Source organism: Salvelinus sp. IW2-2015, linkage group LG4q.1:29 (genome assembly GCF_002910315.2).
Source record: "Salvelinus sp. IW2-2015 linkage group LG4q.1:29, ASM291031v2, whole genome shotgun sequence".
Lineage (NCBI taxonomy): Eukaryota > Metazoa > Chordata > Actinopteri > Salmoniformes > Salmonidae > Salvelinus > Salvelinus sp. IW2-2015.
Window position 1 is genome coordinate 8,004,833 of NC_036842.1, and position 25,422 is coordinate 8,030,254.

At 42.3% G+C, this 25,422-nt stretch overlaps 1 protein-coding gene across 3 annotated transcripts in view; it reads left to right on the plus strand.

Annotated features, from left to right (window-relative positions):
• LOC111961353 (N-lysine methyltransferase KMT5A-A) overlaps window positions 1-14,303 on the plus strand; it is an 18,709-nt gene extending 4,406 nt beyond the window's left edge. For 2 of the 3 annotated variants that reach the window (XM_023983547.2, XM_023983546.2), the window contains exons 4-7: window positions 6,523-6,610; window positions 11,558-11,617; window positions 13,217-13,407; window positions 13,609-14,303. In XM_023983547.2, the coding sequence (XP_023839315.1) occupies window positions 6,523-6,610; window positions 11,558-11,617; window positions 13,217-13,407; window positions 13,609-13,819 (550 nt within the window). In that variant the 3' untranslated portion in view covers window positions 13,820-14,303. The remainder of the gene's footprint in view (window positions 1-6,522; window positions 6,611-11,557; window positions 11,618-13,216; window positions 13,408-13,608) is intronic. The other variant, XM_023983548.2, reaches the window with a different exon arrangement.
• The last annotated feature ends 11,119 nt before the right edge of the window (window positions 14,304-25,422 follow it).

Genomic DNA, 25,422 nt, shown 5'->3' on the forward strand with positions numbered 1-25,422 from the left:
GTGTGACATTGTTTTGATTTAAAGTGGACCATTATCATGCACCTGTATCGAAACAAGGGCAGTGGGAAAGAATACATGTAATCTATGCACTTAAATAGCGAATGGAGGATGCTTTTCCCCGTGTTTTATTTTCATGCCAGCCAGGTAGGCTATACTCCTGTTGTAAATATAAGCAATGTGCTTAATATTAGTGAAGTTGAAAAATAAATATAGTAGACCTAGCCTATAGAAAGCTGATGGGATCCTCGTCTTTTTATTAGTGGCCATCACTCAGTTTTCTCCCGCAATTGCATAGTATATAGAAATGTTGCGCAATATGAGCTCATGGGCTCTCATGAAGTGTTTGATTTAGATTTTTAAATGCATTTGCATTGTCAGAGTAATTAGCGAGACAATGGAGTGCTCAGTACCAGACAGTTAGCAAGTTTGTAGGCTACTAATGGCCATCAGAGCTTGGAGAAGCCTACTGTGACTAAACAGTTATGTGGGATTTGACTGCCTTCATGACTCGTGACCTCTGGTGTGGCAGTAATACGGTCACCGCAACAGCCCTAGCCAGGGGCACAAGGTATAAGTTGATGGTTTGATCAGAATCGCCATTATAATCATTGGCCAGTATTGTAGAGCCACAAGTCCAAATCCCTATCTCCATCCATGGCTAATTTAGGAAAGGGACAATTTTTGCTAGTTAGCCACCGGAGGACAACACAACGAGATGCATTAACGCAAGTTGTTTCTGTAAGTGACGTATGCTCTCAATGTGATTTGATAGGAGTGACGCCAAATCCAAAGTGGCTTCCCTTGATACTTATTTTTTTTAATTTATTTTTTTGGGTGCGCCAGGACTATTCAAAGTTGAGCTCGCTCAGTTTAGTTCAGCACTGATTGGCTATTATTTTATACTTTTACATTTTGTTTTATCAAGGGATGTCAAGTGCTCGCGGGCTTTCTTTGCATTCAACGCTACTGGCGGCAACAATGTCACTCTTTTTGACCAGAAAGCATCAGATGGCCTAAACAGAGGGGTGCTGTTTCGCTCGCTCGGATGCTTTCTCTGGTGAGATGCATTCAGCCTCTTGTGAATTGAAGGAAAATATGAAACACAAAATATTTTATTTAATCTTTTTGGGGGGGAAGCCTGGCTTCCCTTGGCAGCCATGAATATATGGCACTGTTGGCAACAGTTGGAGATTTACTGAAGGAGAAACAGGGTAGCTTTCAGATACCGATGGACTAGAGGCCTTACTGTCTAAAACAGGGGTGTCAAACGCATTTTCCCCCAGGGGCATTTTCCCCCTCGTCTTCAACGAGGTCCGGAGGGCTGCTCGGAAGATATATTATATTTCCTCACTGTCAAAATGTGCAAAGAATTGTCCTCTATCCATCGTTAAAAAAAATAAAAATACATTCTATGCTCCCAGACTGTCTAGCTTTAATTTCTGTGATTTACTAGCGAGCTGGATAGTCACTGTATGRATGTAGGTCCATTATCAGTTCTACACAGTTTTGATTTGGTTTTAGGAATCTCTCACACACAAGTATGTGGACACTCCTTCAGATTAGTGGATTCGGCTCTTTCAGCCACACCCGTTGCTGACGGGTGTATAAAATTGAGCACACAGCCATGCAATCTCCATAGACAAACCTTGGTAGTAGAATGCTTTACTGAAGAGCTCAGTGACGTTCAATGTGGCACTGTCATAGGATGCCACCTTTCCAACAAGTCAGTTTGTAAAATGTCTGCCCCGCTAGAGCTGCCCCGGTCAACTGTTCTACTATTGTGAAGTGGAAATGTCTAGGAGCAACACCTGCTCAGTCACAAAGTGGTAGGCCACACAAGCTTCACAGAGCAGGACCGGCAAGGGCTGAAGGGCGTAGCGCATACAAATCATCTGTTTTTCATGGTCGGGCTAGGCCCCTTAGTTCCAGCGAAGGGAAAACTAAACACTACAGCATACAATGACATTCTAGGCGAGTCTGTGCTTCCAACTTTGGGGAAGGCCCTTACCTGTTTCAGCATGACAATGCCCCTGTGCACAAAGCCAGTTCCATACAGAAATGGTTTGTCAAGATTGGTGTCCACATACGTGTATTTAATTTATTTAATAATTAGAGCTGACCCTGTTTGGTCAATGGTCGACCAACAACCTAAGATTTTTGTTTTGTTTGTAAAGCGGTCACATTTTGTTAGGTTACAGCCTTATTCTTAAAATGTATTAATTGTTTCTCCCCTTTACTCAGTACTTTGTTGAAGCACCTTTGGCAGTGATTACAGCCTCGACTTCTTGGGTATGACGCTACAACCTTGCCACACCTGTATTTGAGTTTCTCTCATTCCTCTCTGCAGATCCTCTCAACCTCTGTCAGGTTGGATGGGGAGTGTTGCTGTACAGCTATTTTCAGGTCTCTCCAAAGATGTTCGATCCGGCTCAAGTCCGGGCCATCTCAAGGACATTCAGAGACTTGTCCCGAAGACACTCCCGAAGACACTCCTGCATTGTCTTAGCTGTGTGCTTAGGGTCATTGTCCTGTTGGAAGGTGAATCTTCGCACCAGTCTGTGGTCCTGAGCGCTCTGGAGCAGTTTCCATGAGGATCTCTCTGATCTTTGCTCCATTCATCTTTGAAAAACATCCCCACAGCATGATTCTGCCACCACCATGCTTCACTTTAGGGATGGTGTCAGGTTTCCTCCATACGTGACGCTTCGCATTCTGGCCAAAGAGTTCAATCTTTGTTTCATCAGACCAGAGAATCTTGTTTCTCAGTGTCTGAGAGTGTTTAGGTGCCTTTTGGCAAACTCCAAGCGGGCTGTCATGTGCATATTTACTGAGGAGTGGCTTCCGTCTGGCCACTCTACCRTAAAGGCCTGATTGGTGGAGTGCTGCAGAGATTGTAGGTTGTTATCCTTCTGGAAGGTTCTCCACAGAGGAACTTTGGAGCTCTGTCAGTGACCATCGGGTTCTTGGTCACCTCCCTAACCAAGACCCTTCTCTCCGTATTGCTCTCCTTCTCTCCGTATTCTTGGGGACCTCAATGCTGCAGAAATGTTTTGGTACCCTTCCCCAGATCTGTGCCTCAATACAATTCTGTCTCTGAGCTATACGGACAATTCTTTTGACCTCATGGCTTGTTTTTTGCTCTGACATGCACTGTCTACTGTGGGATCTTATATWGACAGATGTGTGCCTTTTCCAAATCATGTCCAATCAATTATATTTACCACAGGTGGCCTCCATTCAAGTTGTAGAAASATCTCAAGGACGATCAATGGAAACAGGATGCACTTGAGCTCCATTTCGAGTCTCATAGCAAAGAGTCTRAATACTTATGTAAACATTTCTAAAAACCTGTTTTTGCTTTGTCATTATTGTGTAGATCACTGAGGATGTWTGTAAAAAATAAAAATACATTTTTTTATTTTTAGAATAAGGCTATAATGTAACAAAATGTGGAAATAGTCAAGGGGTCTGAATACTTTCCGAATGCACTGAAATATATGTTTATGGCACACGAGACACCAGTCTGATTCACACCTTTATCAGTGGACTTATCCATCGTGGATGCAGCGGGGATGGCACACCAGTAGTACATTTTCTGTTACTTCCCATAATTTGTCAAATACAATGTTTGGTTATGTTAATGCATTCAATATATTATGATTAGTCTTACCGTTCTCATTGTCGGAGTTTGTGGAACGCAAAACCTAGCTAGCTACACTTATGAGGAACAAGTTTTGGTTTATTTCATTCCATTTACGAGTTCTCAATTCATTCAATGTATTTTATTTGTAGCACTCCGGTAAATGTTGAGTWAGGACGCGCACCAGATTATGCATAGCAGTAGGCCTAGGCTGCCTGGCCTGCGCGTAAATGTAGGCCTATAAATGTGCCCATTTGGGGATCTGATTAGTATTTATGATTCTTAACTCGCCACCAATGTGGAGCTTATCAAAGTCATTTTATCTTCACCTCAAACAGCAAGAAAAAAAAAAAGTTTTATTTTTATTTTTTACAATCATTGAAAATGACTTCCTCAACGTAGCCTTTAAAAAAAAAAATATTTTCAACTCTCTTTTGATAACCACTCGGTGTGAAAAGGGAAAAAATGTCATAAAAATAGGCTTACCTGATTTATTTCTCATCCCTTGCGCAAATAGTCTACAGGTCTGTCTGTCTGGAGTTCACTGGCGCGGGAAACTTTAGGGCCCAGAATATTTTATACAATGTTGCAGGTTTGCTAACACGAGCTTCAGAACGCACCCAAGTTAATAAACTCAGCAAAAAAAGAAACGTCCTGTCACTGTCAACTGTGTTTATTTTCAGCAAACTTAACATGTAAACATTTGTATGAACATAAGATTCAACAACTGAGACATAAACTGAACAAGTTCCACAGACATGAACAAAGGGCGGGTCAAAATCAAAAGTAACAATCAGTATTGGGTGTGGCCACCAGCTGCATTAAGTAACTTGCTCAGGTTGCTATCCTCCTCATGGACTGCACTGGATTTTCCAGTTCTTGCTGTGAGATGTTACCCCAGTCTTCCACAAGGCACCTGCAAGTTCCCGACATTTCTGGGGGAATGGCCCTAGCCCTCACCTCCGATCCAACAGGTCCCAGACGTGCTCAATGGGATTGAGATCCGGGCTCTTCCTGCTGGCATGGCAGAACACTGACATTCCTGTCTTGCAGGAAATCACGCACAGAACGAGCAGTATGGCTGGTGCATTGTATGCTGGAGGGTCATGTCAGGATGAGCCTGCAGGAAGGAACCACAGAGGAGGGAGGATGTCTTCCCTGTAAAGCACAGCGTTGAGATTGCCTCAATGACAACAAGCTCAGTCCGATGATGCTGTGACTCCCCCAGACCATGACGGACCCCTCCAAATCATCCCGCTCCAGAGTAACATGGCCTCGGTTGTGTGTAACGCTTCATTCCTTTACGAGATAAAACGTTAAATCCGACCAATCCCCACCCCGTTGAGCATAAGGAATCGCACAGCTCCGTCTCAGATGAAAGAGCAACATTTTGCCTAGTACTGGCTACTGCTTCCAAGCGACAGCGGCGTTGTTTTTTGTGACCATTCAGGCGACGTAGTGTGCTGGTGATTGTCTGCTGTAGGGACCCTGCCCTTGTACAACAGGCCTAACATGCTCCAGTCCCTTCGGCAGCCTCTCTCACCTATTTTGCGACAGTCTGAGCGACTGTGGAGGTCGATGTTGGCTTCCTGGCTGAACTCGTTCAGTTTGTATTGCCATCTGGTACGGCTGTCCTCCGCAAGGATGCTGGTTTGTCATATCATTCTTACTGATTCCATGTGTCCAGGTGTTGTTACACTGGTGTCTGCCACGGCGATATCCGATCTATCTGTTCCGTGCTGCTCTGCGGGATGTAGCGCTGTCTTAGCTGTCTCTGCGTAACGGGCATTGTGCATTTATTGCCCTGGCCACATCTGCAGTCCTCATGCCTCCTTGCAGCATGCCTAAGGCACGTTCACGCAGATGAGCAGGGAGCCTGGGCATCTTTCTTTTGGTGTTTTTCAGAGTCTGTAGAAAGGCCTCTTTAGTGTCCTAAGTTTTCGTAACTGTGACCTTAAATGCCTACAGTCTGTAAGCTGTTAGTGTCTTAACGATGGCTCCACAGGTGCATGTTCATTGAACAAGCATGGGGAAACAGTGTTTAAACCCTTTACATTGAAGATCTGTGACGTAAATCCAAATCTCTTTGAAAGACAGGGTCCTGAAAAAGGTCTGTTTTTCTTTTTTTGCTGAGTTTAGTTAATACAATGTTTTAAAGTTCCTTGCAGACAGGCCTAGTGTAGCCAATGCGATATATAGGATATTTATTTTGATAATGTTATTTTCTACCTACAGGATGCAATGGTTTTTATTTGTTGGCTTTATGTAGGTTGTTTTTACAAAAATGGCAATACAAGTTACTTTTAGAATTTTKATTTTGAAATATGACTTTATTATAAATGAAATTGTTCCACAAATGTGCATATGAAAATCATAAMTGGCACGCAGATTGGTAGAAATAGTAAGATAAATTGKCACTCCAAATGGAAAAGGTTKCCRACCCCTKGTGTAGCCTATTACCTACCGGCAAATTCAGGAGCGTAACAGCCGAATCTGCCAWGGCCAGCAGCARCGGGGAGRAAGAGGGTCAGGATTTTTTWWTTTAAATGTTTCTCCTCCTGGTTAAGCGGTCTTGGTTTCTGGATCCCTCTTGAGTCATTTGTTTGTCTTCATTATGTAATCTGTGTGCTTAAAGCATCAAACAAGCTCAGTAGCCGACATATATAAAATACAGGTTTTTAAAATGTCATAACTTCTAAAGAACAGACCACTGTAGGTCGGGGACAGATATAATTGATGTACCACAAAGGGCTGCAATGTCTGTTTCTGTTGGACACTTTGCTTGTTTGTTCACTTTGATAAGAACATGGTTCATATGTGCCCGTATATGTAAAAAAAAATGGTGGTGTTTKTTAATGCTAGTTCATACATTTCCTTAACAGAGCAGAGAGCAGGAATTCCCAAAACCGCAAAGTAACAGACTACTATCCCATAAGGAGAAGCTCCAGGAAAAGCAAAGCAGAGTTGAAGGTGAGAGCAAAGTGCATTTATTACCTTGTAATATTAAAGCATTGACCACTTCCACGCTGTTATATACCAAAGATTAAGCMGTGTACTGTGCAGATTATTGAAAGATGAACAGACCTAGTGTGAAATGAGGGCCATGTGTGGAATGGGTGCAACTCAATATTAGGAAGGTGTTCCTAATGTTTGGTTTACCCAGTGTATATCCCCTGTCTGATTCCCAGTTCATCCAGTAGATCAGGGTTTCCCAAACTCGGTCCTGGGGCCCCCCCTGGGTGCACGTTTTGGTTTTTGCGCTACACAGCTGGTTTAAATAACCAACTCATCAAGCTTTGATTGTTTGATTCAGCTGTGTAGTGCTAGGGCAAAAGCCAAAACGTGCACCTGGGGGGGGGACCAGGACCGAATTTGGGAAACCCTGCACTAGATGGTGCCACTTGAAACCAGTTGCGTTTGGGTAGTGAGTGACTTTGCCAAAATTGCTGAACTTTTTTTGTTTGCAATAAAGCTGGACCAAATCTGAACCAATCGTAGAGGTCTGTTTCACAAGTTTGGCCAGTACAGTAGAGCAGGGGTTCCCAAACCTTTTCACTCGGGGGGCCTGCTTCCTGCATTATCCCACGCTCCCATGCACGCGCCATATATATTTTTATGGGCTCAAGCACTGTTCATGACAAACTATTCACACCCTTTTTTGTTTTGTGGTGTGAAATTTTGCAAGTTTTGATAGCTTATGTCTTCATTCTGTAAAATGTTCCATGTCTAATTGTTGTGTATTAAGGTGTGATATTTGAGTGACCAATTACAACTATCATATGGGCTAAAAACCTTATATGATAATATATTATATTATATATTATGATTATTATATAATTAAAAACATTAGTCTGTACATGTTCTAGTTTTGATTTTGGTTATCATTGTCTGACATGATGTTCTTTAATATATCAGAGCTGGGACGATAAAAACCAGAAATGACAGAACTTGTACATTGCCTTCCTCTTTACCTGAAGCTATTTGTGCCTTACGTTAGTGATTTTGCTACACATACGTTCCTGTAGATTTGTCCAATTAAAAACCAGTTATTGTTCTGTCGGATAGGATTATGGTCCTTATGTTCTTGGTTATCGTGTATTTCCGTGCTATTGTAAAGTGTTCTGCTGTCCCTGTTTTGCTGTTGCTGACTGAACTCATCCCACTCTGCACCGGGCAGAAGGCGGGTCGATGTCGTTCTCGAGAAGCAACCGTTGCTTTATATAATTATGCTATTGCGTCGAAAGACAGTTTCAAAGCAATCTACTGTCTAGTCTTACACAGAGAGAGTCAGGCAGCTTTCTGTGAGTGGTGTGTGTGTATTATAACGATTTTCTCACCACTTAAGTATTGAGTTCATGGCACCAGTTTACAACTGGATGTCGGCTATTTAGTATTGGGTTTTGAAGTGCCCTACGTAGTCCAGTGTGAGCATGTGCCATTTTCACTTCAATAGGCTTACATTCTACGTGGCCTAAGCACCGGACCGTTTTTTGTACGACGTGGTAGAATTACATTTTACTGGGCTAGTCGTATCAAAATATCTAATTATTCGAGAGTGTGTTAGCCAATCTATCTAAGTTTGTTTTGAGTCCACTTCTCAAGTGGTAAATGTTATTAATGGCTAATAGGTCCTAAAGCCAATATGCACAATGATATTCATCTTAGAGAGCGGCGAAATTAATAAGATCTGATTTGTATTTGTAGGTAGTGTTACACATTCAGAAATACATTTCATGCATTTCCTTTTTGTGTGTGATGTAATGAGTTTTACACTGCTCTACAGAAAATAAAGGGTTACACTTAAACAATTCAATGTAACTTCACAAGTCAATCACACCTTCTGTGAATCAAACTGTCCATTAGGAGCAACACTGTAATTGTCAATTTAAATTCACATGCTGTGTGCGAACTGAGAATAGACCAAAAGGTGGTAGTAGTATTTATTTAGCAGATTAGCAAAGACAGCTAAGTGCCAATAAAGGAGTGGTTCTGCAGGTGTGGACCACACAGACATTCTCATTTTCCTATACTTCCTGGCTTGATGTTATTGTACACTTTTTTGAATTGCTGGCGGTGCTTTCACTCTAGTGTGAGCATGAGACGGAGTCTACAACCCATACGAGCAGTGGCTCAGGGTTAGCTGCAGCTCTCCAGGACAGGCTTCATCAATGCGAGCTGTTGGCAAGAAGGTTTTGACTGTGTTCGTCAGCGTAGTCGTCCAGAGCATGAGTCTCGCTTCCAGGAGACAGGTCCAGTACTCAGGAAGAATCGTGGATGGAGGGCTGTAGGAGGCAACAATCCCAGCAATGCAAGGAGCCAGCTACATTCCGTCCTTTGTGCAAGGTGTTAGTGAGTCTAACTGCCAGAGCCCTGCATTAATGACCTCCAGCCAGGCCACAACATGTGCATTGTGTTGCTCAATTACGGGTTGCAGTAACAGACTCCGATTCAGTGGTGTGGTATGGAGGTCCGACGTCCACAGTGGGGGTTGATTCTTGATTGCCCAACTACCAGTGCAGGACGTCTGGCATTTGCCAGAGAATCACCGGAAGATTGCAAATTCGCCTCACTGGCGTCCTCTGTGCTCTTCACAGATGAAAGTCAGTTCATCACTGAGCACATGTGACAGAGTCTGGAGACGCCGTGGGAGAAGTTCTGACTGGCTCGTGTGCAACATCCTCCAGCAATGACCGGTTTGGCCGGTGGGTCTAGTCATGGTTGTGGGTGTGGCATTTTCTTGGGGGGGCCGCACAGCCTCCCATGTGTCTCGCCAGAGGTAGCCTGTTGATACTGCCATTAGGTACCGATGTATGACGATCCTCTAGACCACCTTGTATGAACCATATGCTGGTGCCGGTTGGCCCTTGGGTTCCTCCTAATGCTAGACAATGCTAGACCTCATTGGCTGGAGTGTGTCAGCAGTTCTCTGCAAGAGGAATTGTGCATGGCTCTCTTCCCCTCGAGTTACTCCTGATCATCGATTCGGTGTGGACATCATGTCCTCGCTCCATCCACCAACGCCACGTTGCACCACACACTGTCAGGAGTGTGGCGGGGATGCTTTAGTCCAGGTCTGGGGGAGTCCGGTATTCTCGCGTCAGGGATGGACCATCTGGGCACGCCTTTTAGTATCAGGAGCATGCCTAGGCGTTGTAGGGAGGTCTACAGGCACGTGGAGGCCACACACACTACTGAGCCTCATTGTTGTTTGTTAAGGCATTACATCAAAGTTGGATCAGCCTTGTAGGTGGTTTTCAACTTTAATTTTGAGTGTGACTCCAAATCCAGACCTCCATGGGTTATTGAAATTTGATTTCTATGATAATTTGTTGTGTGATTTTGTGTCAGCACATTCAACTATGTAAAGAAAAAAGTATTATAATAGTATTAATTCTTCAATATAGGATGTGTTATTTTAGTGTTCCCTTTATTTTTTTGAGCAGTTGTGTGTATGTATATATGTGTGTGTGTATATTATTTATATTTTGAGTATATATATACGTTATATTTTTTTTTTTTTTATCGTGGCTACCATCTGTCTTACTGGCACTGGAGGGTAATGTTCTAGGGCCCTGCCACTATGTAAAGTAGCTGTCCATTTAAAAAATATATATATATTGTGTATTTGTTGTTATCGAGCGAAATGGTTACATTTTTATCACTGCCTTTGTCCATATCCCCCAGTCTCTAGCACTCCCCGGTAATATGAAGATATATCTTATTATTCACACTTTTTTTTCTTCTTCAATTTATGATTTTTGTCCATATGGCCCCAGTAGTAGTAGTGTTCAGTGTTCAGAAAAGTAAGTACAGTGCACAATCCGATTGCGTACATCGTATTACTGAACTATACTCTAATTTACTGAACTGTACTGAGCTCTACTATGTTGTACATTGTTGTCCAAACTTGTGAAACATRGATGTCTATGATTGGTTCAGATTTGGTCTGGACCAACCAAAATTGGTCTTGTTTGGTGATTATGCATTTCTGTGTAGTACAGATCAGGGACCTATGATGAAATTCTGTTACCGGGTGTAAATCCACTTCACTTAATGCAGTTAAATAACCAAAATATATGTTTTTCAAAGTTGAGGCGTCATGTCATAGCGGACACCCCRTTATTTCTGTAGACATCTTTGAATCTTAATTTGGAGCAGATATTTAATTGTTTTAAACTGAGGGAGAGATTGGTAACAGAATTTAGGTAAACTTTGCATCTGCACAGTTCTTCTAGTAAATGTGTTTTTGTAAAATGTTCAGTGGAAATTGTTAAAAGTAGTCCTTGTGCATAGAGTTGTATGATTTTGTTAAACTTTTTAAATCAATGGTTTTAGTTTGGCCATACATTTTAAGTGAAAAACTGGCGGAATTGTCCCAATACAGTATGGGGAGCACAGAGATACTGTTAACTGGTTCTCTGGCTGACTGCTATTGCCTGAGCAGAGCTTAGATGAGATGATGACTTTAAGGAATGAAAAATAATGGTCATCAAATAAGTACAAAGTCGTATACATGACTGAAATATTTCATATCAATAGAAAAAGAGGAAGTAACTTACCCAATGTGGACCTGACAGTGTTCATCATTTTTGGCTTTAGAATTTCCATTTTAAAAAGCTCAAATCATTTTAATGTMATTTCATAATGCATTTAAGGTTTTCAAAAATATTATCGAACGGAAATCAAAAACGGGGATCTTTTTTTATAACCGAAACTGAACCAACCTCCAAGCACTAATCGCTCAGCACTAGTAACTTTGCAGTGTAACTTTTTATTTAGAAAGGACAAAGGTTGATAACATGTGAGATTAGCTATAATGCCATTAGCAACTGTGAATAAGGACTTGTTCCTTCAAATATGTGGAGCCAAATTTTACATTTCTTATTAAATGTCCTCTATGCTTGGATTCTCTTACAGTGTGAACAAAAGAAACACATCGATGATCTGATCATAAATGGGATCGAGGAAGGAATGGAGGTACACTCATTGATCACAGCGCTTAGCCAATCTGACTGGGAGGCCCTGTATTTGAAAACCTTGTTGCTATGTTCATACTGACATATCATGAAATGCATCTCACAGTTTTCAGAGGAAAATAGCGTGTGATACTAAGTTCATTTTATTATTTCAATAGACTATATTGTATTCCATGAGTGAAAATACAGTGCATTTGGAAAATATTCAGACCCCTTCATCTTTTCCAAATGTTTGTTACGTTACAGCCTTGTTCTAAAATTGATTAAATCATTGTTTTKCCTCAATCTTCACACAATGCCACATAATGCCAAAGCGAAAMGTTTTTTTTGTATTAAATTGCAGATGTATTCAGACCCTTTGCTATGAGACTCTAAATTTAGCTCAAGTGCATCCTGTTTCCATTGATCATCCTTGATGTTTCTACAACTTGATTTACCACAGTCCACCTGTGGTAAATTCARTTGATTGGACATGATTAAGAAAGGCACACACCTGTCTCTAAGGTCCCACAGTTGACAGTGCATGTCAGAGCAAAAGCCAAGCCATGAGGTCGAAGGAATTGTCCATAGAGCTCCGAGACAAGATTGTGTTGAGGCACAGATCTGGGGAAGGGTACCAGAAAATGTCTGCAATTGGGGGAGAAGGGCCTTGGTCAGGGAGGTGATCAAGAACTTGATGGGCACTCTGACAGAGCTCAAGAGTTCCTCTGTGGTGTTGGGAGAACCTTCCAGAAGGACAACCATCTCTGCAGCACTCCACCAATCAGGCCTTTATAGTAGAGTGGCAGACGGAAGCCACTCCTTAGTAAAAGTCACATGACAGCCTGCTTGGGTAGAACTCTCAGACCATGAGAAACAAGATTCTCTGGTCTGACGAAACCAAGATTGAGCTGTTTGGTCTGAATGCCAAATGTCACGTCTGGAGGAAAGCTGGCACCATCCCTACAGTGAACGTGTGGTGAGCATCATGCTGTGGGGAGGTTTTCAGTGGCAGGAAACTGGGAGACTAGTCAGGATTGAGGAATGATCAACGGAACAAAGTACAAGAGATCCTTGATGAAAACCTGCTCCAGAGCGCTCAGGACCTCAGACTGGGGCGAAGGTCACCTCCAGCAGGACAACGACCCTAAGCACAGCAAAGACAATGCAGGAGTGGTCTCTGAATGTCCTTGAGTTGCCCAGCCAGAACTGAGACTTGAACCGATCGAAACATCTCTGGAGAGATCTGAAAATAGCTGTGCAGCGACACTCCCCTCCAACCTGACAGAGCTTAAGAGGATCTGCAGAGAAGAATGGGAGAAACTCCCAAATACAGGTGTGCCAAGCTTGTAGCGTCATACCAAGAAGATCTCTGGCTGTAATTTCTGCCGAAGGTGCTTCAAAGTACTGCGCAAAGGGTATGAATACCTATGTAAATGTGGTGATTTTTATAAATTTGCCAAAATTTTTAAACGCTGTTTTGCTTTGTCATTGTGTGTAGATTGGGGGGGGGACAATTAAATCCATTTTAGAATACTCTAAACGTAACAAAATGTGGAAAAAGTCAAGGGGTCTGAATACTTTCTGAATGCACTGTATATTTATTCCCCAAATGGTACAGGTGCAGCATATAGAGGGGAAGGGTCGAGGAGTGTTTGCCACCCAGTGTTTTGATAAGGGCCAGTATGTAGTGGAGTACCATGGCGACCTGCTGCAGATCACTGACGCCAAAACGAGGGAGGCCGAGTACGCTCTTAACCCTGCCACCGGCTGCTACATGTACTACTTTCAGTATCTCTGCAAAACATACTGGTATGTCAAACCATTCTCTCTTTTATGTGTGTGGCATCTCTGGTATAGCCGCAAAACAATTTCAGCGTTCTCACTGTTGGCTGCTCACTAATGCAGTATTTGTTTTAGTTTCATCATGTATCAACTTTTCAACCATAACTAACTTTTGTTAGATTAACCTAATATCAGTGGGGGKTTTTTCTCAACTGCTTCTCCCTCTAGTGTGGACGCCACGAAAGAAACGGGTCGCATGGGCCGTCTGATCAACCACAGTAAGAACGGCAACTGTCAAACCAAACTCCATGACATCAACGGGATGCCTCACCTCATCCTAGTGGCATCGCGAGACGTCGATGAGGGCGAGGAGCTGCTCTACGACTATGGCGACCGCAGCAAAGCTTCCATCGCAGCCCACCCCTGGCTCAAACATTGATGGAGACATGATCCAGCTCAAAGAAAAGGGAAAATGCTAACAACACCTTGGTTTCTTAATAGATCGTTTTTTAAATGTAAAAATTGCCTTAGCAACAGAATGTGTCATCACATATTTTTTTTGTTTTCTGAAAGGGAGGTGGTAGTTTGTTCTTAGTGGGGAGGGAGTTTTTGAAGAGRGTGGGTTAGGTTACAGTGACGTAAACACACATTTAGATTGAGGTACACCTAAATGTCTGGCGACATCAATACTTTTAATATATTTATCAGTCTATATGAAACATGCTAGTTTTTTCCAGCACATTTCTTTTTGTATATTTTGTATTACCGGTAGACCAGTGCTTCCACGGCATGCAGGTTGTAGTTCAGTGTTCTGCATTTTTATACAAAGTTTTTCTTAATTGGTTGTATGGTAGTTAGTTGCTAAGCAATAATTATATTTATGGTACCAGAACCCTTCTGGTTGATGCAGAAAGCAGAACTATTAGATGCAAACTTACGAGCCGTCTTTAAAAGGTTCCAAAAACTGGAATAGGATTCCAACCATTGAAACTCACACTTTATTTGAAATGTCAATCTTATGCTAAGTTATGTATAGTTGTAGAGTTGTTTKATGAACTTGAACAAATCTGTACCTCTAACACACAAAGCTGTCAATGTCCACAAACAAATGCTCCATGAGGAAGTATTTAAATATGTATGCTGGGGTGGAGGCATCATTGAATAAACAGGTTTTATGCAAATTATACCCCAGCTTGCTTTTGTCATGACTTCGGAGCTCTTCTTTTTGCATTTAAACACCTTGCTGATTACAAAGCTGAATTTGAGGATAATGGATTGATGATTTGTATAACTACTGTTCAGAGGGCATCAGATCCCCTCTAATATTTAATATGTTGATTGCATGAGGTTGGTTTAGTGAGACGCATTTCCAAACGGAACGTTCTAAATTAAACATTTCCCATGCGGACTCTTTAGTGATGTTTGTTTGGAATCTGATCCCGAMTTGCAGCAGAAAGGCAGAAGCGAAGTGAGAGGACCATCTCAGCAAAAATCTGTCTTCTCCAGCAGGTGGCGCTGTTTCGTCTCCTTCGTTCAGCAAGCGAGGAGTGTTTGTATGGATGTCAATGAGTGTCGAATTTGGTCAAACAAAATGGAATGGCTTATTTGCTACATTTAGTTAATTTGATTGAATAAAAGTTTCTTAATGCTTAGGTTGTTTTGAGCATACTTATATGTAGGACACGTGACATCCCGGCAACTTTGTGAAAAAATATGGAGTTGTCTCGAGATTGCTATGCATATTCATGACATGAGGCTTGTAGTAAAGCGTCTCTCCATTGAATACAGGCGGTTGACGTCGACAATATCAATAACTCACATATCAGTTTGCAAACAATGTAAAAGAAAAACATAATTGAGTTAAAGCAATTTTTTTTTCTTGAGTAGGCAGCTCCAAAATGAAGGTGTTTCAGCCTAGCTCAGTGCTTTATGTGGTGGAGGGCAGCCAGTGGAAAATACAGAGCATAGGGGTTGGTAATGTTCTCTAGTTGCTGTGGCTCAGTGTTCTGTCACTCATGGGGACACTGTCACCACCAAATCTAAGGGTAGAGCTCAAAAATTCAAGCCCCTTGGGTGCTGCCATAGTTACATTAGAAGTGCCCATCCAAGAAGGCTCAAGGTCATTGGCCACAGATAAAATGACATCAAATCACATTCTATCTACAGTAGCTTTAATTAGACCGATCATGACATCATACTTTCAAAATCTTAGCTAGCAGTCATCATGAATCAAGTCAACAATCTACTGGCAAATCCTTTTTAATCCTTGTCATATGAATAGAAATAATTAAGAGAAATTATAGATAAAACGTATCGGTGCTCATCGGCCATTGGACATAAACATTACACAAGTTGAAATTCACAAATTCAACAATGAGTGGTTTGGAAGGAATCAGTGGCTAACTGCAAGCATTGCAGAGCAATCACTAGCCTACTTATTCAGTGGTGTGGTCCCATGTCTGGGTTTAAGGGTCTCTTTTCCAAGCTTAAAAGGGTAAACATTCAACGTTGGCCATCCTGTCAATCCAGCATGACTTCTGCCACACTGGATACTCGGAACTGGGGGATCTGACTTTAGTGAGTTCAAGACAACTGGGAACTCTGGAAGAAATTTGCTCCGACTGAGAAAATATTTTTGAATTTTTCCAACTCGGAATTGTAAATCGGGAACTTGGACCTGAATATCACTGAMGTCATGATTCGACCTTGTATTTTTTTCAGAGTTCCCAGTTGTCTTRAAAACACCATAAATCTAGAGAATTCCGGACTTTGATGACATTTGCCCACAAAGGAACGCCGCGCCACCTTCCTGTTCAAGTGAGCACAGCACAACAAGATGACTCCAAAAATGTATTGTATGCTGCGGCATAAATGATGTAATATGCCAGGGAGATAGTATTACTTTCTTAGCTACAGTAACATACGTGTATGTTGTGAAGTAAGCTGTTAGTAGCCCATGTGCCTCACCCTAATAATTTGGTCCCTTTTCCCCTCATAATTTTGCCAACTGTTCTGACTTGATGGTGCACATGTAGCCTATAACCTGTTTTAGAGAAACGTAATCATTGAATATTGTAAGAGCTACATCCGTCCTAGCTCGCTCATGAATGTCTWAATCAAAATYAYGGATTGCCTCTTGTCCGCTCCTCGTCCCCTTATACCATAGTTTTGTACATCTCAATTGTCAGTAGAAAACACATTTGTTTAAGCAAGTCAGCCATGTCAGCTATGYATTTTTTAAAGGCAGTAAATGAGGCTGAACGAACGGTTTCGCTGCCAGAAAAGGCTCCGCTGATAGCCAGGTGTAGCAGTGGTAAGGTGTTGGGACTGCTGTTGGGACAGTTTTATGTAGGCCCTAACAGTTTGTGGGCACCGTTTGTCACCGTTATAGTGCAATTMATGTATTGTTTAGTGTTGTTTTTTGGCATAACAACCCCAAGAAATTCAGTTTGCCCCACCAAGATTTACATCCTAAAATCGCCACTTTCAGCGTGACGCTTTGTGGATGACTCCCAATGTTAGGGCGGAGASACAAGTATCTTGTTAGTACATCCATAATTTTTGCTTGCAGCAATGACTCGTGAGTAATGACCATGGCCCACCTCAAAATAACCTGTATCTCTAACAAATATAAATTGTCAGATACGTGATTACATTCTGTGAACTTTATTTATGAGCTGWTTTTTAAATATATTTTTTTACTAACACTTTGTTTCTGCCACCACATTGCTTAGTGTCAGGGAAAGTAATGAAYGACTGGAGTCCAGTGGCAAAAGTCTACAACCGTCACCCTCGCAAGGCGGGCAGCATCGATGGCACCGACGTGGACTCGCATGACCAGGCCGTCTGGAGGGTCTTGGTCACCCGCTACAAACCCAACAAAGCCTTGGTGTGTGTTAAGATATTTTATCAAGGTTTAAGATAAATGATTAAATAATTCTACCCAGAAACTTAACCATTAGGATTAGAGGTTATGTAGTATGTATGGGGGGAGAAAGGAATGTCTGTGTGTGCCTAAGGAAAACTAAGTGGATCATTAACCTATGTAAGGGAAGACAGCAAGACGCCACTTCTAGGTTTTCCACATCTGGGGGGGGGGGACTGGAACTGTCAGCTAAGTGGTAATAAACTGTGTGTGAGACTTCAGGAGATAATCCAGATATTGTGTGTAAGGTATGTGCGTTAGTGTGTTGGAATGGACTTTTGGTCAGCTTTGTCTTTGTCGGAGAAGAGGGACATTTAGAAAGCTATGACGCTGTGTGTGATATACAGTGGGGAGAACAAGTATTTGATACACTGCCGATTTTGCAGGTTTTCCTACTTACAAAGCATGTAGAGGTCTGTCATTTCTATCATAGGTACACTTCAACTGTGAGAGACGGAATCTAAAACAAAAGTCCAGAAAATCACATTGTATGATTTTTAAGTAATTAATTTGCATTTTATTGCATGACATAAGTATTTGATCACCTACACCCAGTAAGATTCCGGCTCTCACAGACCTGTTAGTTTTTCTTTAAGAAGCCCTCCTGTTCTCCACTCATTACCTGTATTAACTGCACCTGTTTGAACTCGTTACCTGTATAAAAAGACACCTGTCCACACACTCAATCAAACAGACTCCAACCTCTCCACAATGGCCAGAACCAGAGAGCTGTGTAAGGACATCAGGGATAAATTGTAGACCTGTACAAGGCTGGGATGGGCTACAGAGACAATAGCAAGCAGCTTGGTGAGAAGGCAACAACTGTTGGCACAATTATTAGAAAATGGAAGAAGTTCAAGATGACGGTCAATCACCTCTCGGTCTGGGGCTCCATGCAAGATCTCCCCTCGTGGGGCATCAATGATCATGAGGAATGTGGAGGGATCAGCCCAGAACTACACGGACAGACCTGGTCAATGACCTGAAGAGAGCTGGGACCACAGTCTCAAAGAAACCATTAGTAACACACTACGCCGTCATGGATTAAAATCCTGCAGCGCACGCAAGGTCCCCTGCTCAAGCCAGCGCATGTCCAGGCCCGTCTGAAGTTTGCCAATGACCATCTGGATGATCCAGAGGAGGAATGGGAGAAGGTCATGTGGTCTGATGAGACAAAATAGAGCTTTTTGGTCTAAACTCCACTCGCCGTGTTTGGAGGAATAGAAGGATGAGTACCACCCAAGAACACCATCCCAACCGTGAAGCATGGAGGTGGAAACATCATTCTTTGGGGATGCTTTTCTGCAAGGGGACAGGACGACTGCACGTATTGAAGGGAGGATGGATGGGGCCATGTATCGCGAGATCTTGACCAACAATCCTCCTCTCTAGTAAGAGCATTGAAGATGGGTCGTGGCTGGTTCTTCCAGCATGACAACGACCCGAAACACACAGCCAGGGCAACTAAGGAGTGGCTCCGTAAGAAGCATCTCAAGGTCCTGGAGTGGCCTAGCCAGTCTCCAGACCTGAACCCAATAGAAAATCTTTGGAGGGAGCCGAAAGTCCGTATTGCCCAGCGACAGCCCCGAAACCTGAAGGATCTGGAGAAGGTCTGTATGGAGGAGTGGGCCAAAATCACTGCTGCAGTGTGTGCAAACCTGGTCAAGAACTACAGGAAACGTATGATCTCTGTAATTGCAAACTAAGGTTTCTGTACGCAAAATATTCAGTTCTGCTTTTCTGATGTATCAAATACTTATGTCATGCAATAAAATGCAAATTAATTACTTAAAATCATACAATGTGATTTTTCTGGATTTTTGTTTTAGATTCCTTCTCTCAGTTGAAGTGTACCTATGATAAAAATTACAGACCTCTACATGCTTTGTAAGTAGGAAAACCTGCAAATTGTCAGTGTATCAAATACTTGTTCTCCCACCTGTATAACCTAATGTACATGGTTTTTTGAGTAGAGATCTCTCGAGAATAAACGCTATTGATTAATTTGGTGGTGGTCTTTGTTCTATTTTATGCAAATAAGGATCTTACAAATTATTAGAAACGGACAGAGTGTTTGCTTTGTTATATAAATTGGTTAACGAACATTTAGGAAACAATTCCTTTAACAGTGTGGGACCTGCTCTGTTTCATGGCCTGCTTGAAACCTCAAACAACAGAGGACAAGCTGAATTAAGTGTTCTCCAAATACGGGGATATCCGCCGGCTGCGCCTGGTGAGGGACAGAGTGACTAGGATTAGCAGTAGGCTTCGAGGGGACTCCTACCATAGATACACCTACAGCTCATCCTTAGCAGTAGTACTGTAGATTACATTATCACACAACTCAACCCAGAGTCTCTCAGAGTGTTCACAGTCAGCCCACTGACACCCCTATCAGATCACAGCAAAATCACAGCCTACTTGAACAGAGCAATACTCAATCATGAGGCATCAAGCTGACAAACTGCATACTATTAGAAACGCTATAGACGGAAGGAAAGTAGTTTTGAAAATAACACAAAATCCAATACCTCTTTTAAACAACTTCCTGGACAAAACATTTCACTGCAATAGCAAAGGTGTAAACTTTCTATTTGACCTTTCAACTTCCTATCAATCCTAGAAATGCCAAGCAGACAACCTAAACAAATTACACGATGACATGGTTTGATAAAGAATGCAAACCCTAAGAAGAAATTGAGAAACATATCCAACCAAAACACAGAGCCCAGAAACTGAGTCTTCGCTATGGTGGAACAAAAAAATACAATAAGAAAAGAACAAACAGCACGTCAGAAATCGCTCAATGTAATTGAAGAATCATAAATCTAACCACTTCTGGAAAATTAGAACACACGAACAAACAACAACACAAATGTACAGTTGAAGTCGGAAGTTTACATACACTTAGGTTGGAGTCATTAAAACTCGTTTTTCAACCACTCCAAAATTTCTTGTTAACAAACAATAGTTTTGGCTATTCGGTTAGGACATTACTTTGTGCATGACAAGTAATTTTTCCAACAATTGTTTACAGACAGATTATTTCACTTATATTCACTGTATCACAATTCCAGTGGGTCAGAAGTTTACATACACTAAGTTGACTGTGCCTTTAAAAAGCTTGAAAAAATTCAGAAAATGATGTCATGGCTTTAGAAGCTTCTGATAGGCTAATTGCATAATTTGAGTCAATTGGAGGTGTACCTGTGGATGTATTTCAAGGCCAACCTTCAAACTCAGTGCTCTTTGCTTGACATCATGGGAAAATCAAAAAATCAGCCAAGACGTCAGAAAATTGTAGGACTCCCAAAGTCTTTAAGCATCAGCTACCAGAGCAGCTTACAAGATCATTGCACCTATACATAGCCCATCTGTAAATAGCCCATCCAACTACCTCATCCCCATATTGTTATTTTTGAACATTTTTCTCCTTTGCACCCCGGTATATATCTACTGCACATTCATCTTCTGCACATCTACCACTCCAGTGTTTATTTGCTAAATTGTAATATTTCGCCACTACGGCCTATTTATTTCCTTACCTCCCATTTCTTACTTCATTTGCACACACTGTATATAGACTTTTCTATTGTATTATTGACTGTACGTTGTTTATTTTCATTTGTAACTCTGGGTTGTTGTTGTGTTGCACTGCTTTGCTTTATCTTGGCCAGGTCGCAGTTGTAAATGAGAACTTGTTCTCAACTGCTACCTGGTTAAATAAAGGTGAAATTTTAGAAACAGTCTGGTTCATCCTTGGGAGCAATTTCCACATCCTGAAGGTACCATGTTCATCTGTACAAACAATAGTACGCAAGTATAAACACCATGGGACCACGCAGCCGTCATACCGTTCAGGAAGGAGACGCATTCTGTCTCCTAGAGATGAACGTACTTTGGTGGAAGTGCAAATCAATCCCAGAACAACAGCAAACGACCTTGTGAAGATGCTGGAGGAAACAGGTACAAAAGTATCTACAGTAAAACGAGTCCTATATCTACATAACCTGAAAGGCCGCTCAGCAAGGAAGAAGCCACTGCTCCAAAACCCCATAAAAAAGCCAGACTACGGTTTGAAACTGCACATGGGACAAAGATGGTACTTTTTGGAGAAATGTCCTCTGGTCTGATGAAACAAAATATAACTATTTGGCCATAATGACCATGATTATGTTTGGAGGAAAAAGGAGAGGCTTGCAAGCCGAAAACACCATCCCAACCCTGAAGCACGGGGGTGGTAGCGCTTTGCTGCAGGAGGGACTGGTGCACTTCACAAAATAGATGGCATCATGAGGATGGAACTTATGTGGATAATTGAAGCAAATCTCAAGACATAGTCAGGAAGTTAAAGCTTGGTCGCAAATGGGTCTTCCAAATGGACAATCACCCAAGCATACTTCCAAAGTTGTGGCAAAATGGCTTAAGGACAACAAAGTCAAGGTATTGGAGTGGCCATCACAAAGCCCTGACCTCAATCCTATAGAACTGGGTAGAACTGAAAAGATGTGCGAGCAAGGAGGCCTACAAACCTACTCAGCTAACCCAGCTCTGTCAGGAGAAATGGGCCAAAGTTCACCAAACTTATTGTGGGAAGCTTGTGGAAGGCTATCCGAAACGTTTGACCCAAGTTTAACAAATTCAAAGGCAATGCTCACAAATACTAATTGAGCGTATGTAAACTTCTGACCCACTGGGAATGTGAGAAAGAAATAAAAGCTGAAATAAATCATTCTCTCTACTATTATTCTGATATTTCACATTCTTAAAATAAGTGTGATCCTAACTGACCTAAGACAGGGAATTTTTACTAGGATTAAATGTCAGGAATTGTGAAAAACTGAGTTCAAATGTATTTGTCTAAGGTGTATGTAAACTCCGACTTCAACTGTACCTATCCAAAATGAAGATGTATGGATAAACACTTCTCAATCTGTTCAGCTCTATAACAAAGAACAAACAGCTAAAACACATACATGATTAACTACAAATATTAGAATCAGCTATTGACGATTACCAGAACCCACTAGATTCTCCAATTACGTTCAATGAACTACAGGACAAAATACAAACCCTCCAACCCAAAAAGGCCTGTGGTGTTGATGGTATGCTAAATGAAAACATACAGACCACAAATTCCAATGAGAGAGGGATGCAGCTTGAKCCCCACCCTCTTCAACATATATATCAATGAATTGGCGAGGGCACTAGAATAGTCTGCATCACCTGACCTCACCCTACTGGACTCGGAAATCAAATGTCTACTGTTTGCAGATGATCTGGTGCTTCTSTCCCCAACCAAGGAGGACCAACAGCAGCACCTAGATCTTCTACACAGATTCTGTCAGACTTGGGCCCTGACTGTGAMTCTCAGTAAGACAAAAAATAATGGTGTTCCAAAAAAGGTCCAGTAGCCAGGACAACAAATAAAATGATATCTAGACACTGTTGCCCTAGAGCACACAAATAACTATACCTACCTCGGCCTAAACATCAACACAACAGGTAACTTCCACAAGGCTGTGAACGATCTCAGAAACATGGCAAGAAGGGCCTTCTATGCCATCCAAAGGAACATAAAACTCAACATCCCAATTAGGATCTGGCTAAAAGTACTTCAATCGGTTATAGAACCCATTGCCCTCTATGGTTGTGAGGTATGGGTTCCACTCACCAACCAACAATTCACAAAACGGGAAAAACACCCAATTGAGACTGCATGCAGAATTCTGCAAAAAAATACTTTGTGTACAACGCAAAACCCCAAACAATGCATGCAGAGCAGAATTAAGACTATACCCACTAGTTATCAAAGTCCAGAAAAAAGCTGTTAAATTCTACAACCAAATCAGATCAAATTKATTTATATMGCCCTTCTTACATCAGCTGATATATCAAAGTGCTGTWCAGAAACCCAGCCAAAAACYCCAAACAGCAAGCAATGCAGGTGTAGAATCACGCTGGCTAGGAAAAACTCCCTAGAAAGGCCAAAACCTAGGAAGAAACCTAGAGAGGAACCAGGCTATGAGGGGTGGCCAGTCCTCTTCTGGCTGTGCCGGGTGGAGATTATAATAGAACATGGCCAAGCATGTGTAAAATGCTCATAAATGACCAGCATGGTCAAATAATACGTAATCCACAGTAACAGGTCAGGGTTCCATAGCGCAAGCAGAACAGTTTGAAACTGGAGCAGCAGCATGCCAGGTGGACTGGGGACAACAAGAGTCATCATGCAGGTAGTCCTGAGGCATGGTCCTAGGGCTCAGGTCCTCCGGAGAGAGAAGAAGAAAAAAGAAAGAGAGAATTAGAGAGAGCATACTTAAATTCACACAGGACACCGGATATAAAACAGGAGAAATACTCTAGATATAACAGACTGACCCTAGCCCCCGAACACATAAACTACTGCGCAGCATAAATACTGGAGGGTGAGCACAGGAGGGGTCGGAGACACTGTGCCCCATCCGATGATACCCCCAGACAGGGCCAAAACAGGCAAGGATATAACCCCACCACCCTTTGCCAAGCACAGCCCCACACCACGAGAGGGATATCGTCAACCACCAACTTACCATCCTGAGACAGGCTGAGTATACCCACAAAAGATCTCCGCACAGCACAACCCAAGGGGGGCGCCAACCCAGACAGGAAGACCACTGTCAGTGACTCAACCCCACTCAACCCCCTCCTAGCGAACGGCATGGAAGAGCACCAGTAAGCCAGTGACCTCAGCCCCTGTAATAGGGTTAGAGGCAGAGAATCCCATTGGAAGGAGGGAGGGTAACGCCAGGCCAGGAAGAGACAGCGTCAAGGGCGCGTTCTGCCTCCAGTCCTTTCCGTTTCACCTCAATCACACTCCTGCCAGACTACACTCAATCATAGGACCTACTGAAGAGATGAGTCTTCAATAAAGACTTAAAGGTGTGAGACCGAGTCTGCGTCTCTCACATGCGGTAGGCAGATCCATTCCATAAAATGGAGCTCTACTAAGAGAAAAGCCCTGCCTCCAGCTGTTTGCTTAGAAATTCTAGGGACAATTAGGAGGCCTGCGTCGACAACCACCTAAAAGTAAGCGATGCCTACACATTYCACCATACAGCCCTCACATACAGAGAGATGCTGGTTCAGGGGCTCTGTTAAYTAACACAAACAGACCCCACAGAGCCCCAGGACAGCAACACAATTAGACCGWCCCAAATTATGCGAAAGCAAAAGAAAACTATTTGACACACTAGAAATAATCAACCAATAAATAGAGAACATTGGAATGCTATCTGTCCCTAAACAGAGAGTAGACACTGTGGCAGAATACCTGACCACTGTGACTTACCCAAAATTAAGAAAATCCTTGACAATGTACAGACTCAGTGAGCGTAACCTTGCTATAGAGAGAGGCCGCCATAGGCAGACCTGGCCTATGAGAGAGAGAGAAGAGAAGAGAGAGAGAAGACAGGATGTGTGTCCACTGCCCACAAAATGAGGTGGAATCTGACCTGCACTTCCTAACCTCCTGCCAAATGTGTGACCACATTAGAGATGCATATTTCCCACAGATCACACAGACCCACAAAGAATTAGAAAATTGCTAAAACACTGTACATAGCTGATAATATAACATTTKAAATGTATTTATCTGTTTTAAACCTTTTTTGAGTCCAATATTTACGGTTAAATTCTAATATTATTTTGTTGATTTGACGAGAGAGAGGGAGTCGACGGGAGAGAGGGATGACAGGAGAAAAGTACAGAGAAAGAAGATGAGACTTAATGGACCCCCAATGGTCCTTCTGACATCTCTGGACTCCATCTCTGGAATCTAAAAGGATCACAGGTGGAGCTAGTGATAAAAAAAAGGGTTGACTAGATTGGTCTTTGCCATCACAACAAATTCTCCACTGCACCCTTCTGCTTGCCTGGCAAAAAGGGTCTGAATGTGGCAAGTGTCCATTGGGCGTTCCCTGACAACGGCCCTTCTTTCTTCTCATTTTAGTCCCGCAAAGTACCCCGTACAGTAGGTGGCGTAAATACACCTTATTAATTGTAGTCTGCCAATAAAACTCAAAGAAAAAAAACGCCATATCTGTTTCAGAGCCTTTGAAAGTCTTTGTGCTAAGCAC